The sequence below is a fragment of the Myripristis murdjan genome, chromosome 11 (genome assembly GCF_902150065.1).
Source record: "Myripristis murdjan chromosome 11, fMyrMur1.1, whole genome shotgun sequence".
Lineage (NCBI taxonomy): Eukaryota > Metazoa > Chordata > Actinopteri > Holocentriformes > Holocentridae > Myripristis > Myripristis murdjan.
This window is the reverse complement of record NC_043990.1, coordinates 10,455,724-10,474,317: the sequence shown is the minus strand read 5'-3', so window position 1 is coordinate 10,474,317 and position 18,594 is coordinate 10,455,724. Positions and strand designations below refer to the sequence as shown.

At 42.8% G+C, this 18,594-nt stretch overlaps 1 protein-coding gene across 1 annotated transcript; it reads left to right on the top strand.

Annotated features, from left to right (window-relative positions):
* The first annotated feature begins 4,613 nt into the window (after positions 1-4,613).
* Positions 4,614-16,303, top strand: tmem170b (transmembrane protein 170B). Its single transcript, XM_030064162.1, has 3 exons — positions 4,614-5,169; positions 9,996-10,166; positions 12,555-16,303. Exons 1-3 carry the CDS (start codon positions 4,989-4,991, stop codon positions 12,683-12,685), a joined length of 483 nt encoding a protein of 160 aa, XP_029920022.1. The 5' UTR covers positions 4,614-4,988; the 3' UTR covers positions 12,686-16,303.
* Positions 16,304-18,594: the final 2,291 nt, after the last annotated feature.

Sequence of the window (18,594 nt, the reverse complement as noted above, 5' to 3'; positions counted from 1 at the left end):
TGCTTTCATCAGGTATACACACAGTTTTAATCTATTTCTGTAAGTTTCCGTCGTGATGTAATTTAACAATAGATTTTTTTTTTAAGGCGAATGAAAACAGCTCAGAAAGGATTGCATGTCTTGGTGCAATAGTAAGGCAGCGATGTCTTGAGTCATCACACAGCCGGTCGGTTCCTGTTTGTCTTCTTGTGTCTGTGACAGGGATGTTAGCCAGATGAGGGGGCTCTGCTGATGACTCACCTGAGCCGTGGCCATCTGCCTGAAGGGGGCAGAGGCGTAAGAAAAAAAAACAAAAAAACAGAGAGGACGGGAAGAAACAATGGCAGACAGAGCACAGCACCCACAGATGAATAGGTTCAAGGGAGTGAAAGCATTTGAGGTGATATCTCAGCTCGCAGATTCAGTTACAGTGACGGGGGAGGGTGTGGGGAAAAAACAGAGAGGGAGATCAAAACAACTGCAGATAATAGGTCCAAAACGCTGCAGGTCCATGCAGAACCCCAGGCTGCGTTTGTGGGCGAGCACAATGCCAGCGAGGATCCGCGCGGGATACAGTGACTTCTCATGTTGCCCCCAAAAATCCCCGTTTCAAACAAAAACATTTGTCAAGGCCACTCATCGCGGGGGAGAGGGGGATTCACACTCACGGCTTTGCAGATTTCAAAAGGTGAGATTGACTGCTCTGAAGTCTGTAATGATAGATGCACCAAAGCCTTTACATGGTGATGACTAACAAGAACATGAAGAAAAAATATGACAGCATTAAAAAACAGCTGGTTAGTCCAAAAGTCCTAAATCAACATTTGTCACCAAACAAGTTGGGGGTGAAAAAAACCCCATAAGAAATAGATGCTAATATTAGAGTAACCGTGTAACCCCACCTTCACCTTTTGTTGTAGACATATAAGTATGTTCATGACTGCCAGAAACACCATCCCAGCTCCATTATGGAAAACTACAAGCTGGGAGAGAAGTGAGAAAAGTGGAGAGAGGAATCCACCTGCTGGACAACGCAGGGAAACATCAACTCGAGAGAGCAGGCAATTTTCAAGGGAAAGAGGAAAGAGGTGACATTTTAATCTGCCGGCTGCCCTATTCAGCAGGTCTCATTAATTATGTTTCTGACCTAATTCTTGTATGACCTTTATTTCAGCATTCAGCCAGTGGTTCATTAAATCTACAGAAGGGGAAAAAAACAAAACAATCTGACTGCATTTGATATGCTAATAACTTGTTTGGCTCCCATGTACTGAAAATTCTTGCCTCAATAAACAAAGTTGAATTCCTTTGAGGATTAAAAAAATAAACATCAAAAAGGGAATATATATCTTGAGATGAATACATTCAATAAATTATCTTTCACAGCTGCTATTAGTGGTAATTTGCTGACAGTCAACTAAAAGACAAACAGTCCCGCAAAGTAAATTAATCTCTTGTTCTCGCCTCCATTAGGGTTTTGCTGTGCGCAGATGGCTCGGATCAATTCAAAGACGCAGCAAGCTGTGGGAAAGTCAAAGGACTCTTTCATCCCACTGCCATGACCATTGATGTGTCTGCTCCTTCATCTTCACCACCCACGTAGCTCCGCAGCTCTCGCCACATTTCATTTTACCCTGACGGACCCTCCAGATCAGCTGACGCCAGGGAGCAAAGAACAACTTCCCAAATTAAATGATACACTCCAATAGAGAACAGCTGATCAAAGAGGGTCAGGGGGTGAAGTAAAGGAGCTGTGAACTTTAGCAAAAAAGTTAGAAATCCTCTGTTAGGTTGAGTGCATGGTGGATAAAACACAACAACATGTTTTAACTGAGCAGGGTCACAATGTAAAGTGAGGAAAGATATTTTCCTCCAGGAAGTAGACAACAAAGTCCAACAAATAAACATATGAAATTTAAAAAAAGTTAAATAAACCTATTAAATCCAATCATTTCACTGCTAAACCACCACTAAATGATTACTGGTCCCTTTCCTAATTAATCTAAATGTTGAGGCTGTGGTGTTGGTTAAGGTTAGTGTAAAAGTTAAGTCAGATTAAGGTTAAGGTTAAGGTTAACATAACATGTGGGACCAGTGTCAACAGGCAACTTCATCAAGGAGTGAAAGTAAAACACTGGATTATCTGTCATTTTGGGTTATCTGTTACCTTTCATTCAGGAGCCCCTCTTAACAAAATTTATTTTATTTATTTTTTATTTAATTTATTATTGATTTCATTATTTATTACTTATTTATTATTGTTTCTGGGGTAATCTTTTAGTAAATTTAGGGCAATTTAATTTAAAATGTATATTTAGAATAATTATAACTAGTTCTAATTTTTTGCTTATTTAGTGGTAATGTTTTTTTTTTGGTATTTTTTAAAGTTTTTTTGCGAACTTTCTGGTCCTTTTTTGTTCATTGTCCTCTTTTTTTTTTTTTTTTTTTACTCAATTCTGCCCTCTAAGATGCAGCCCTTCACATTATGCTCATTAAACCACTGACATCCTTATCTGAACTGTAACACTGATGCTGACCTTGATACATTCAAGATCAACACTTGATGATATTTTTATTACGTGGCAAAATCTTCACTGCTGAAAATCAACACTATGCAGGTGTTTCTATAAGTTCATTTAACACTTTTTGATAACTCTGAAGAATATTTCAGAGTCATGTCAGCTCTGCGATTAAACAAACACCTCTCCGGTCAGCACTTGCCAACTTGAAATTGCTGCCATTGAAAAAGCATAAAAAAACTGCTGTGTCCATGACTTTTTAAACTTATTACAGCGACAATTTGGGATCATGACTTTGATTTTCAAGATTGGACCAATTCCAAAAAAAAAAAAAAAAAAAATGTCATGGTGGACAGTTGAGCTTTGGTGAATTTTGTTTTAAATGTCAAGCTTTAATAGATAGACACCTTTTATTTTTGGAAACCAAAAGACGACTTTGTAGCCTTTTTTCTCTCTGTGCCAAAGCATTCAGTGCTCACACAAAAATTCTTGAGAACAGCATGATATAGCGCATAAAAAAATGCCAGGACCTCAACATTTAAAAACTGTCTTTTATGGTTACCAATCTCTGTAGGCCCCTTAGGTCAGAGTTTGCAGCTGATACGTGCAGGAAATAAAATTTCAAAGTTGGAATGAAACAGAATGGATGAAGGCTTTGAGGGGAAGCAAGTACTTCATCATTTTTGACCACACTTTGCATCACAATGGTCTTATCTCAGTGTATAAACCAATGCAAAGCACCATAAGAGCCCAATATTACAATCTAAATAGACTACATGAGAAAAAAACACTACCAAGTCCATAATATACATTTTTGTGTGTTTTATGCTTGCGTTTTCATTTCAAAACAAGATTATCATTGCACTTACAATGCTTTTCCACAGGTTGTTGCTGACACATTGCAGTGCCAAAAATTTCTATCAATTTACTGCCTTTCTGAAAGTAATAGCTGCACTTAGGAATCTGTGATGGACTCCCCCATGAATGCTTCCCCTGTCAGTGAGCAGGTCTATTAAATCTTATGCAGCCACCTTTTACATCTGGAGGGAAAAAAAACACATGCAAAACGCAAAAGATGTCAAATGTCAGATGTTTTCTCACCCTCATACCTCTGAACTGGGACACGTCTTAAAATACTGCACTCCTTGGAGGATTGTGCCAGAACATTCAGAGTCTACATAACAGTCTCCCTCCCTCCCTCCCTCTCTCCTCCAACTATATGACGCTCAACGTGTGAGAAAAGATGTCAAGACTCTAAAAGCTCTTTCACACCATTCAAAATAGATTTCATCTGTTCCCAGAATCTGTCTTGATCCAGTTAAATATAGGCTGTTTGTATAGGCTTAGGTGTGCAGGACTGTGTTCAAGTCCTCCTCAGCACCCCCTCAAAAAAGTTGATTTATGTCTACATTCAGGCTTGTTGTGCTCACACACACACACACACACACACACACACACACACAAACATCCTATCATATAATTTCAGTTGTCAGGCGTTTTGGGGTGACGCGGCAGGAGCGAATCAGCACCGCGGACAGCTCCTGCATCCATCCGTCGTCACGGGTAACGCCCCGGTAGTAGACTGGCACTTATGAATGGCTTTTTTGCCTTTATTTTTATTTATTTATTTATTATTTTTAACAACATGTGCATTTTTTATTGTATAGATATTAACATAACAATATTTAAAAAAGAAAAAAGAAAAAAAAACGTATACTACGGTTGTGATTGGCTGAGTCACGTTCGAAACCGTTGTTTGAAAAAAAAAAAAAAAAAAAAAAAAAAAGGTCATAACACACCTTTGACCGCATAACACCTCATGTAAGTATGTAAATATTAATGCGCCGCCTGAGATTCTACACTTAGGCGTCGCTTAGCAACCACGTTGTTTGGCTGCTGGTCAAGAACTATTTTGCTTGGCGGAAAACAACAACAAAAATATCTCGGTTATTCTTTATAAAATGAGCGATTTCCTCAACAGTTGTCTTTTTTTTTTTTTTTTTTTGAATCACAAATTGCGTTTCGCTTTAGTTTTATCAAATCATAATGTACATAGCGACTGTGTTGTCGTTTAACAGTTTTTATGCCGGACAGTGCCCAAATGATTACGCACATTTTCTGCGCAAACGCCACCGCCTGATCATATCTTTTGTCTCCCATTCATAAGCGGCTACGGTAGCGGCAGGATTCAGTGGGACAGCTCGTCTCTGTAAACTGTAAACTCTTCCGTTTAGAAAGCAGGCGACGGGCCCTTTAAGGGTTATGTAGCGAGGTTGGCCGATGTAGGACGACCGTGCGCGCCGCGATCCCGCTGCCATCCCCATCATGGCCTCCTCACAGCCGCCGACACCACCGAGGATGAACCGACCAGCCGGTGGCCCTTCCCTTCCCGGAGCGGAGACGGACGTCAAGCCGAAGCAGAGGCACCGGTAGAGGCGAGCCGCGCCGGGGAGAAGCCGCCTCGCCTCACATGCCACCCCGGTCTCCTCCATGTCTTCGTCTAAAGCCACGTACAGCTATCTGATAAAGAGGGGTGCGAACCCGGGCAGCGGCGGCGGCGGCGGCAGCGGCGGCAGAAACATGAACACGAACAGGGATTATTCTATTAATCTATCGGTGCAGCAAGTGCTGAGCCTTTGGGTGCAAGGCACAACGCTGCAGCACTTCACAGGTATGCAGAATAACGGGGGTGCTCGTTGCTGCCGGTATGCTACTGTTTTCATGTGTTTCACCAGAAGTCATCATCAGCATCTACGGTAGAGTTGTAGCCTATCGCCCGTAACGGTGTCTGTGGGGCAGCTCTGCGCGTCCATTTTAAAGGAGAATAACCGGGATATTACACCCCCCCCCCCAAACCCTAAGGTGTTATCGGTAAAGGACAACAGGCATCCGTATCACCTCAGCCTCCCTCCACTTGTGAATTATTGTAGGAGAATGTGATGCTGGGCCACAACAAAAATGCCACGCCTCTGACCATGCGTGCGGAGTCAGTGGACGACATGAATAACATCATAACATGCAGCTAATTAATCTTTCCTGTGCGATGAAGGCTGTGTAGTAAATAGAAGTGTTGTCATATCTGTTCCAGTCATAGCCGTCACCATCCTCCCCTTCTTGCCCCCCTTCCTTTGTCTCGCAGGGCAGTTTGAGGCATCATCCTCACCTTTGGGACAGGGCATCTTGTCTGGGATGGTCCAGACTCTGGAGGTAGTGATGTGAATATGGAGGTACAGCTGGAGACCTGCTGATTATGGGTGTGCTTGTGCTTCTCTAATGGTTATTATAGAAAGTCCCATCACAAAAATGCTGTTGGAACATATTTAATGATGCACTGATAGCGAGTGTCAGCTCTTGCTGCAGAAAACAGGGTGTTAAGGTGATTGCTCAACAAGCAGGCCATACTTTTTCCTCATTAAGAACTTGTCACAACATTTTTTTTGAGTCATTTTCATGCTGTTGCTACCAAATGGTTGGAAATGCTGAGAGATATTAACGCAGTTAGAACAACAGGGATTGGTGTGTTGTATAAACAAAAGATAAAGAACTACTTGTCTTTAATTCCTCCCTGCAAAGTGAAGAGGAACATAGCTGACATGGCACAGAGCCATTTTATGAAATGGAGCTGACATCCTGTGTTGAGAAACACATCAAGCAAAAAAAAAAAAAAAAAAAAAAAAAAAAAAAAAAGACACAAGAGGTAGTTAATGGTGCTGAGTCAGCAGCAGGAAGCTGATGCACATGTAGAAGTTTGCGGAAGCAGAGTTGCAGAAGCGAAAAAAGAAAAGAGTTTGAGTTGACACAGGGACGTTGGCAGGGCGCACAAAACTGCCATCCGATCCTCTCAACCTCACAGTTCAGCAGCCAGGTGAAAAATGACCTCCTGAGATATTGGATAGGGTCAGTGGACAGTGATGTGAGCCTCGATCAACATGAGCAGTAGATCCCTGAAGCAGATTTTTAAGAAACAACAGCCCTCAGCCCCTTTTTCTTTCAGGCCCCACAGGGTTGCTTTAAACAAATGGATTTCCTGTTTGTGTTTCACTTCTCATTTCCGCAAGTTCAATTTCTCAGCAAACCACAAGAACAAGATGTTTGCACATAGGAGGAGATAGTCAGAAACATGCTGTGCTGTCCTGAACACAGTACGCTACCACAGCTATATTTGCACGCTCTGCATTTCTTGTAGGTCAGATATTTAAAAAAAAAAACACATACATCTTCAAACTTTGCCTTCAAACTACTGGGCTTCATTGTTGTAACTTTGACTTGTCAGAGATCTATTTTTGTAGCGTCCTCTCAGGCTTACTTCACTTTCAGAGTGCTGGCTTTAACATCATGTCACACACACACATACAGACATGCTTGTAGGGGCATGCTCTCACTGGTAACTTTAAAGAAGATTCACCTCATATTTGCTGCACCTGGCATGGTGCAGAATCTTCATTTCCTGGGGGTTTAATACAAGACAGCATCACTGGTTTTGCTGCTAGCCAGCCATATCCTTCCTCTCTTTCTCTGTGCCCTCCATGTTTGGAAGAGGACCATCAATTTTCCCTCCTGAGGGGTGAAGGCCGAGCTTCACCAGCTCAGCACCCCTGCCGGTCCTCCTCTCTCCGGTGCGGTGCTTTGGGACTTTGTGGCCTTGCTCCTTTTGACTGTTTTTGTTCTGCAGCAGCCTGTGTGGTTGTGTTAAAACTTTGACCTCTTATCACAGGACCAGAAACATAATTCCCTGCTCCATTTTTTGTGGTTCATGTTGACACGCGGGCCCTAAAGCTGCCGTGCTGTCAAAGACTCGGGTCCGTGGCAGGGGATTAGCAGAAATTAATGCTGTGCTCTTGACTGTGGGCCTGTGCTCGGTAGTATCTCTGAACATGACACAGCACTTGAGCTACAGACTTCTCTCACCCTCGGTCCTATTTCTGAAATGTGATCGTGTTCACACACACCCACACACACTCATACAGTACATATGTGCAAAGGTGTCAGAACATGCATATGCTTGTTTTTTCTGCTGTCTCATCGCCCAAAAAAGTACCTACCAAGAGTCATTTTCAACATCTTAAATAATCAATATTACTTTTTCACATCACCTACACCATCCTCGTCGCTATTTCATATGGGGATGCTCTGATAACACTTTTTCAGTGCTGATACTCAGTACAAAACTTACTGTATTGATCGATCCATTTCTCAATAGTGTAGGCTTGAGCCATTAGTTTGAGGTCAGTGGACAAAAGAACTGATATAAAACCATTCTTTGTGTCAAAAATGCAGAAAATGAGGACTTCATGCCAGACATGTCAGAAATATCAATCTTGGGTTAAGTCTGCAATACTGATACTTCATTTTAGCCTGGTATCAGCACAGTGCATTCCTAATTTCATGTCTAGAATTACATACTGTGTGATCATTTGAAGCCTGATCACCCTCTCACACAATTTGTCAGGTCAGTAATTCATCATGAAGGAACCTCAGAAAGTCACCAGCCATCGTGGCAGGTGACACTTCTCATTGATTCATCCACCAAAGACAAATATGAGAGGCATTCGGTGCTTGATAGGTGTTCATTTAGGACCCTCGCCACATGTTGTTTAGGGCGTAGTGCCAGTCAAAGTGGTCATGGGATACGACAGAGGTGGGGGTCTGTGGGACGTGTCCTCCCGCGCCCCTGCTACCACCTATGGAGGGCATTCTGTAAATCCATCCAGGCTTAAGTTGGGTGACAGATACCCGGCCTGTGAAACTCAGACCCGGTGTGGAATCCTAATGGAGCTGGCTGGGATGCCGTCCACCCCCCACCCCCCTCGCCCATCTCCCTCTCTGCCTCTGTTTCTCTTTTACCCCGTCCCTGTCCCGTGTGAGACATCTCCCTCTCTCTCTCTCTCGGTCTCTGCTGGACGGGTGATGGCCGTAGTGGCGGATGGAACCGTGTGACCTCACTGGGCGTCGTAGCGGCCAGTCGGGCAGAACAAAGGGCCGTTGTGTCACCGTGCTGTCACGTCTCTCTCTGCCTGGCCTGACAGCTGATGGCTGGATCGATACTGGAGTGTGGGCAGCCAGTAGAGTGTGCAACAACGAGGTTAAACGGTTATGTTAAAGAGCTCCCCATGGGCTCAGCTTGTGCTGGAAAAAAAAAAAAAAAAAAAACTTTAGAGAAGAACGGGGCTTCAGATATTTCCATCGCACAACAACATTTCCTGTTTATGTCCCGGCATCCAAACAAAACATTCGGAGGCATTCCTCTGCTTCTCGCTGGTTAATGGTCATTCTTATCCCTCGACGTTCCCACTCCATCTCTTTTCTTCTAGAATAATCTCTCGGCCAACTGGCTTTTCCTTGCTCCTGCTGTGCCAGTGGGGCCGAGAGAGGCTCCTCGCTGGAAAGTGCGATGAGGCCCAGGGCTCTTTATGCAAAGCCCGTCTGTGAGAGCTGGTGGCCCACCAAAAGAGGGAGCGAGGGATGAGGAGGGAGAGCTTGAATGGAGCTCTCTCTGCAGCCTGACCTCCGATTTGGTCCTTGCTCCTCTGTAAAGCTGTTTACTGTTTTTTTTTTTTTTTGTTTGTTTTGTTTTGTTTTATTTATTTATTTTTTATATATGCCACAAAGCAGTTATTAAGGCAGAGCTGTCTACGCCCTGCAGGGATGCATGAATGGTATTTTCAGAGATAACAGTTGTGCATAATTTGTCGCTTTTGGGTTTAATTGAACAACTTAAGCATTTTTTCCCCGTATTACTCTAAAGAGCAGGGTAAGCGTGTGAGGACAGATTTAGAAATGCTGAATTGTTTATCTGTGCACTCACACTCCAACAAAAGGCTCATGTAAGGTGCATTGTTTTGCGCAAGATACTCCATTTAACAGGCTAATCTCTGGCTCCTCTGTGCTCCAGACAAAAATTTCACTGCAAGCGGTGTTATACATCTCACCTCAGGTCCATTACCATGCACGGCTGCCTCCTTGATGAGCCCTAACTTAGCTTGTGTCTGTGCTAGATTGAAATCCTCCCGGCCTTGCAGAGGTGAGGTGTGCAACTCCCATCTCTCTCTCTCTCTGTCCTGATCTGTAGCTGCTGTACGCTCTGAACCAAGGACTGTAATTTGTAAATCTGTAAACGGCTTCAGTAAATCTGCCAGTGGTCAACATAGTGGGGAGTTTTTTTCTGACCATGACAAGGACAGTGTACCTTCTTCGTTTCCTGCTGCAATAATCTGTGAGGATCAATCATTTTCACCCTGTCCTATCTCAGTCGTGTTTAGCCACCTACCAGTGTGTGGTGTAATTTACTGTATACTGCTTACAGGTTGTTGTTTTTTTTTTCACATATTGAATCTGTGCTGTCGAATCACCCATCTGTTCAGTCAGACACTCTTGAAAGACACTGACATTCTGCAGCCCTCTTTTGAATTTTTTTCTTTCAAAATTGCACTTGCTTCAGGCCGTATCTGATCCACCTGTCTGCATTCTCTGTGTTTCCTCTCTCTCCCCCCCTGTCAGAGATGTGGTACTGGGTGTTCCTGTGGTGTCTCTTCTCCTCGCTCTTTGTCCACGGGGCGGTGGGGCTGCTCATGTTAGTCATGCTGCAGCGCCACAAGAGGGGCCGCCTCATCACCCTGGTGCTGGTCAGTGTGGGTTTCCTGGCCTCCCTCTCTGGAGGGGTCATCACCAGTAAGTCTGCTTGCTCCCTTTTTGTTTTTTTTTTTTGTTTTTTTTTGTACCCGTTTTGCAGTGTGTTTTCTTTTTTTAGACTGACCTCACAGGGTTCACACCCGCTCAACCAGAAGAAGATGGGAGGTGACTGAAAGAGAGAGAGAGAGAGAGAGAGGGGGAGAGAAAGAGAGCAGGATGTGGGGACTTTGTGTGTCAACTCCTGTCAACCAGAGGAAGAAAGGATTTGACACAGAGAGACAAAGGAGGAGGGAGAGAGAAAGGAAGAGAAAGATGAAAGGTCCTGCCATTTCCGTGTTCAGCCGTTTTGTTTAGTGAAGGGAGTTACAGCCGGTATTATCCCCATCTGTATTTCTATGCCCTTAAGTCAGTGTCTAGCTGCACACAGGGTAACATTTATCTACCTGCTCCCTGTTAATACTCTCTGAGCATCTATTATTATTATTTTTTTATTCTTAATGTATACCACTATTTGTGTCTTTTTTATCTGAGAAAGGGAGAGAAAGGAAAAATGCCTGAAAAGAAAAAAAAAAAAAACAGACAACAAAACAAGACACAGTAATGCAAAATAAACAACTGTAACTTAAAGTGACAGTTAACCTTAAAACATTTGACCCGTGAAACATCTCCATCCAGACACTGCAGGTCACACAGATAGTTTTTAACCACCAAGGTCCATGCAAAAAACATGAGATCCACGGAGGAGGAATTTCTGGACTTTACTGCATCTTTTGACGCAAACAAGGGACGAACAGGCGTCTCGTACTTTCTAGAAGAATTCCACTGGGCGGAGGGCGGTAGTGCAACCCTAAAAATAAATCGTGTGCACGTTGTGTAGGAGAGTGAGACCTATATCATATAAATGCAATATTAGAATTTTGAATCATAGAATTGTATGGTATGGCGTTTTTAATTGATGTATATTTTATATTGTACTGCAATGTTGTGAGTGGGTGAGAGTTTTATGTTATATAATGCAATATTAGATTGTTGAATTGTATGCTTTGTATATTTTGTATTGTACTCCAATGTTGTGGAAGAGCCCAACCGGGGACTGGAGTTGAGAATTAGCACTAGCTATAAACTCTATATGCATCACATCAGCTGCAAGCCTGTAACTATGTTTGACTGCATTTTCGCTGTCCAATAAATGAAAAAAAAAAAAAAAAAAAAAAAATCCAGATGTATGACTCTCAAACTCTTACAATCCAATTTGTTTCCCCCACTTCATAAACATTTAATGCTGTATTAGGTTACAAAGACATAGGGTTTCCAATTCAACACTGGTTATGAGCTGAAGAGAGTATCTTTAGTCTCAGCTGAAAAAAAATTGTGGAATAAGCAGATAATCTATCAGTCATGAAATGTATTTCAAGTTCAAGTCTAACCAGGCCTCATTTTGATTGACCTTTTGCAGTTTTGCATCATTTACCTCTAAAACTAAAATACATTTCTATCCAGAATAAATGCAAATATACACAAAATTGCATACAATCACGTACACAAGAAAAAATTCTCACAATTTGTTTGAATTTTCCTATTATTTTCTGTTTGTTCCAGCGGAGTCCCTGTAACAACAGAGTGCGGTCAGAGGGTTTGTAAATAGACCTAAATCTCTCTCAGTGTATGACAGGAGCTCTTGAGGACATGCTGAATGAATCACTCTCAATCGCGGATGCAAGCCAGCCCCAAAATAGAAAGACACTTTATTATTAATGTGTAGCAAGCGGGGAGAGCAGACTATTGACTGTGTGCACCCCCCACCATGTGAAGACTAGATTGGCCCGAAACTCGCTGCTTGGCCTCAGCCGGGCAGACGTGAGGGAGAGGTGAGGCCTCAACATTTACAACCAAGCCCTATTAAGTATGCAGGGACCAAAATTAGGCCACTCGCTTTCGATCCCGAGATTATAGATTTGGAAGCAAAAAAAAAAAAAAAAAAAAAGTTTCCTTGCGATGCTCTGTTGCTGTCTGTTTCCATGGCGATGCTCCAAGCGGCATATTGTGAGGATAAGCGTGACAAATTCTCATAGGAAGAGTGTCGAGTCAACACAGTATGTGGGCAGACATTCAATAACACCCCCCACTAGCTGTGTGGAACCACAGATGAATACTGCTCATCTTTTAACGGTGCCGCCTTTTTAAATATGCACACACAGAACATTATTGGCTTTTGTGGGAAACGCTCGACTTCCTGCTGGGAGATGCGCAGATACGCAGAAAAGACGAGGAAGGAGAGATGTGTTTGTCCTTTGGTGTCATTATTGTAAACAGACAGTGTGGGGTAAATGTTGACAGGCCCTGACGGACAGGCGTGTTTGTATCCTCGCCCATCTGTTTACTCGCTGTGTGTTCATGCTCATGATGTGTGTGTTTTTCTCCTCCCAGGCGCGGCCGTAGCCGGGGTCTACCGCGTGGCGGCGAAGGACATGGCCCCCCTGGAGGCACTGGTGTTCGGGGTTGGCCAGACCACCCTGTCCGTCATCATCTCCTTCTCACGCATCCTGGCCACCCTGTGAAGGAAAAACACTCCACCGCACGGACAGATGAATCTGCAAGGACAGAGAGAGGAGAGGAGAGGAGAGGAGAGGGAACCGAGCCAATCAGAGACTTTACAGGTGTCGAAACGCGTGTTTGCAGGAAGAGAGAGAGAGCGGACGGAGGTGCTCTGTGGACTTTTGGAGGGGCTGAATGCCTCAGGGCGCCCCCCAGTGTCTCTGTGCTGTTACTGCCACAATCACAAGAGCCCCTTCACTGCAGTTCAGAGGGAACTCAATGCAGGCCTGCTGTCTTCATGTCAAAGAGGCGACAACAAGGCAGCACCAACCATCCTCAGCTTCTGTCAAGCAACGCCACATTTTGGACTGAAAGCCATGTTTTGGGTGTTTTCCAGAGTTCTATCAGTTTTCTGTGCCAACGGCCCTCTCTGGGACATCCGGATGCCTTTGTGGCCACCTCCACTCACTGACTCTTGAAGGCTTTCTGTTTCTGCACTTGTGGGGAGATATTTTTTTTTTTTTTTTTTTTTTTGGATGAAGCAAAAGCGAAGCAACAGTGACGGCCTGTAACTTAACTGTGGTGATCGTTGGGTGATCGTAATGCACTTTAAGTGCCGCTGTGAGAACAAAAAGTCGAGCAATGAGAAGCGTTCATCAGCAAAAACAACTCTTTCAGTATTAAGATCAGCCTCGCCAACTAGGTCTCCTCCACTTTCGATTACAGATGATCATAATCATTCCTTTTTCTTGAGTGGTTTAACGACTGCTGCAGCGGCTGTTTCACCAACCTACTCAAAATAGCGAGATGCAGCTGTGAATTTGCACTTTCTAAATGTTGGAAATCCCCCTGCGCCTAAGACGCCTGAGTAGTGAAATCAATAGAAAATGAAGGAGGAGATAACGAGCATCCATGCTACATCGAGTTTGTCTTGTTGAAATTACTGTATCATTGTGTGCCAATAAGAACTCTGATCATTGATTTAAAAGAGACAGGGGAAAGCCAAGAAGTGAGGAAAAGGTTGAATTTTCCTTGAGCAGTTTCATTCAGGTCTGGGCGGTATTAGATCAGCGTTAGGTTTCTCATATTCAGGTTTATGGGACAGGGTGTTGGTATTACCTGTGGTGAAAATGAATGCAGTCCCCTGCTTGTTTGTTGTCGAGAGCTCTGACATATTTTCAGACAAACTATTCTGTGTCCGTGAGTGATCGTGCAGATTTACTGTATGAGGTTGGAATCCGTCCCTCCTTGGCCCGCCATAGTGTTAATAACTTTGTCTGCACTGCTGTAAATTTCCCAAGGAAAGCCATCTCTCCCTGGAGAAGGTCAGACAGATTCTGCTGCTCAAATAGCCGTTTTTTATGGCTCCCTCTTCCTTTTTTTGCTCAACCCATGTTCCTTAAGTTTAACTTTGCGTATTGCACTGGAATTAATCTGCCTTGTTTTAACACAGTGTGCGATGATAGATGCTCTTCTGGTGGGTGACCCCTAATGAATCCAGTGAACATACCTAATCTGCACAGGAACCTGTGATTACATTTTGCTTCAGAGAGGTTTTTTTTTCAGTCTCAGAGGACTGCATTGCCAATACCATTTGGTAAAGCATTCTGTGACGAATGTGGTTGAAACTACTGTATTAACAAGCTCCATTGGAAGTAATGTTGCTGATACACTGAAGAAAAGGAAGGTACATTGACTCCTTACCTTACTATTTATTCACCTTAAATGCCCACTACTTGTTTAATTGGCCCATAAATCCTCCCAGCACTAAAGCAGTTTCCCCATCTGGGCCATGATAAATTAGTATACTGCACCAGACCCGGGGTGGGAAGTGTTAGATTGTAATGCCAAAGTATCTCTCACATTCTAGCTTTATTTGTTGTCTTCTCCTAGTTTGATTATTGCCATTGCCAAGAATTATTCATCTGAATTTTGTTCAGTTGTAGAAACATTTGCACAACGGCATGGGTATCAAGTCGCCCTTAGACCTGTGGTACAAGTTCACAAGACTGTAGTTGGGATGAACTGATATCATATTTGTGATAAATGTGTGAGCTTTGAGATTTTGTAGCTCTAAAAGGTAATTTTTTTTAAAAGGTAAGAGTTTTTTTTTTTTTTTTTTTTTTTTTTCCAGTTATGTAATTGACACAACTCACCTTCAGTACCAGCTTAGCACACATGAGGGCAATATTGCACAGAAATAAGATAGTAACAGTAGCCTGAGAGGAGAGTTGATTGTGGACTTGAAAATGTTGAAAATTGCTACAGAGTGTTTTGATACCGTCATTTGACAAAGTATTTTCTAATCTTTTTGTTTCTTCACTGGACTGTTGAGCCTTTCCCCAAAATTAAAAGTATATAAGAGTCATTTCTTATATGGAAAGTCATCTGAAAGTCCCCTTTATCAACTGAATTGTCTGCACATAGCCCACACTACTCATTTGAATGTTTTTGCTCAATTTCAGGGACCAAAACCTGAGTTACTGGTGATGACTCACCCGCTGTCATGGCAGCGATATCTATGTGAAACTGCGTCCGTGCAAAACAGTTTCTGCTTATGTGGTTCATAGGACATGTGACATTTGAGTGTCGTTTTGCTGTATTTTGTGTAGGTCTGTGTGATTGTGCATGTGAGTACTACTAGTATAACATTACATTAATTTATTTTTGTTTCTCGTTAGGGGTCGGACACATTCCTTACCAGGCCTCTAAAGCGCTTTTGATCAAAAAGGGTAATTGTAAGTGACACTGTGTTCAGAGAGGCAGTCACAGCAGTTCACTGAGCAATGTCTTACATAATGTGTTTGGAAACCTTTTTTTTTTTTTTTTTTTATTTACCGTTACAAGGTATTAAGAACGACTTTTCTGCCAACAAAGTTCCAAGCACTGTTCGACTAATGACAGGCTGACGTCGTTAGATCAGTGCACTTACTTACTGTACATCCTGTACTGTATATAGCCATAGTGTACAAAGTCTTCACCGTGAGGGTAACCAGACAAGATGTAACCAACAGCTGACGTGATCAAATTAACCTTTCCAATAGCATTTTGATATTCACACACACACATGCGTTCGTCTGCTACAGTACAGTGACCGTGCTTTGGAGTATTAATGCTTGTTGGCTATGAGTTTGATGAGTGAGAGAGTTGGTTTTTCTGCTTCAGGCTCTGTGATTTGGCCTTCATCAAAGGGGGTGGATGAAACCATGTGTACTGCAATACCTAAGGAAACACCCGGCAACTAATAATCCTCCCTAGACTTTAAAATGCCATCGCACAGCAGCGAGATACGCAGCTCAATAATCCTGTCTCTCTCGTAGGCTTATAACTACTTCTGCCCCCTCAGTCCACTGTTGTACAAATGCCACATATTCTCCATGGATCCGTACTATGTACCCCCTGTGATTGCATGTGCAGTGCAACTCAGATAATGTGTGAATGGATTATGGACAATCCAACAAGAGACAATGTTGTACAAAAACCCAAAGTGGCACTTGTAGATAATGTACAATATGTTCTTTTTTTAATTTTGTACCAGCCACACAGCTGATGTTTATAACTATTGCCTATTTATGTACAAATTGTTCTCCTGTACATACTCAACAGTCAGTTGAAATAAAAAATGTTTTGCAGTATAAACACCCAGGGGTGCTGTTTCCATTTCCTCAGATGTATCGAGCAGGTTCTCTGCCGCTGCCATATATTCACCTTATCTCGTTATAAGTGCTGCAGCAGTGTCAGCCGAGCCTGTTTGTTCGCTTTCCACATCACTCTTATACACAGGAGCAGTCGAGAGGCTCCCTGGTGATAACATCCACAGAGTCCGTGGTGCTTTTTCCCCGCTCTCAGCCCTCCCTCCATCCATCTGCTGTCTAACCTCCTCTGTGCCCTTGCCATTACCATCACTCTCCCTCCAATCTCTCGCTGCCTTTCCACCTTCTCCTTCCAGGTTTTTGTCCTTTCCCCTCACTCCTCCTGTTTCCATTCATTACTTAGAGGTGGAAAGAGCATGGAAATATATCACTCAAGGAAAAAGTTTGTTCTCCTACTTCAGCTCGATTTCACTTCACGTCAGAGCACAACAAACTTTAACTGTGTTTAAAATCAGCACTTCTATAACTCCATACACATAAGAGGAACTTTTTGGTTGTTTTGAAGCCCCATCCAAGAACCATATCAGCTCTATGAGGGCTGCAAATTGGCTGTGTATTGTGGACTCAGTCCAGTATTGAAAATCAGCCGTGATGCCAAATGTGACTGTTATCAGCCTAAAAGTCATGCATTCATAAAATGTGGATTTTGCAGGGTCGATTATTTGGGGTTGTTGATGCTTCTTGATTTTCAGAACTGTTTGTCCCAGAGCCACATCAGTGTAAGTGGACAAACTGTTAGAAACTAAAAGTGTCAAAGCTGCAATGCTTGAAAGAACAGATATGAAGACAAAGGCTGACCTTAAGTCAACCTTTGGCAATTTTGGTTAAAGGTACTCAAAGTAGTTCTTATAAAAAAAAAAAAAATAATAACTTGGATTTGTTTGCATTCAAAATTTCTCACTAAAAGGCATTGTGTGTCTTATTGAGGCCTAATAAACATGTACTATGCACTTGCTACCTCAAAAAACATTTGCAAAGCCTTGTTTTGGAATATCTTGAAAGTTCCAGTGGGCTCCATCACGAATGGCATGATCGAAGTTACTAAACAAAATGGGACCCAGCAGCACCACTAGTGGTCACAAACTATTTTGGGAACCTTGAATGCAACTTTAAATTATCCCTCAAGAATATGGACTTAAAGAAAGCCGGGCATGGTGTTGATTTTATGACTCTGAAAATTAGAAAAAATTAGCTCTCACAGTTTTGTTTGAGTAGAAAGTTATTCAAGGTAAAAGAATAACTCAGTACAATACAGAAGCACTTAATTGCTTTTGCACACAAAAATAAAAAAACATTTCCCAAAGCTCCAATAGTTTCCAAAACCCCTAAAAAAAAAAAATTGTTCCTTTTGGCATGCTTCTTTGCAAATAATTTGATTGGTCATGAATCCAAACTCACTAAGGGACAACTGAAGTGAGGACCATTTACAATCAACTGACAAAGACGCGGAATAACTATGCAATATATCAGATAATGAAAACCATTAAATGCTTATTCCATTTTTTTTTTTTTTTTTTTTTTTTGCAGAGGCTTCATTTAAATCAACTCTTGACATTTTTGCACAATGGAGAGTCACAATAAAGTCCCACTAAAAATAGGGTTTCATGCAACTGCTCCATTTCACGTAAAAGTACAGTAACTACAGCAGATTTAGCTGGTCACACCCCTCTTCTATGAATAGCCCCCATGGAGAGGGAGTACCAGGCTGGCACTCTGACTCCTTTTGAGTCATTGTCCATTGTGCGTCTGTGTCTGCCCTGTTGTTCAGAGTCAGATCTCCATCCCCGGCCCGTCTCCTGGTGGCGCTCCGACCGGGGGTGGCCAGTCAGACGTGCATCCAGAGACCAGAGTCCACTGCTACTTATGCCCCTGCTGGCACAGCGGCAGGCCACTCTCGGTACGTGCTCTCCTGCAGCGACCAGTTCCACAGGAGAAGAAGATGTGTTGTGGCTACTCTTGATTTGAGGAAGCTGGCTGTTTTTATTGGAGGGTATAATATCCAGGAATAGCGTCCAGTACGTGATGCTCTGTCATTGTACTGACCAGGGCAGGACCTTCTAAAGGTTTATGAGCAGGGGCCGTGACTCCCTGACAGAACAAAACACAAGTCAGACCTGGGTACAATCGGTTATTCATACATCCGATTTGACATTTCATTGCTATTTGAGCCGTGTGATGTGCTCTCCCTCCCACCAGCCGGCTTTTTCAAGGCTGCATAACATTTCCACACCTCATTACAGTCAGTTGTCCATGCTGTTGAATGTAATGTGATTGTAGGA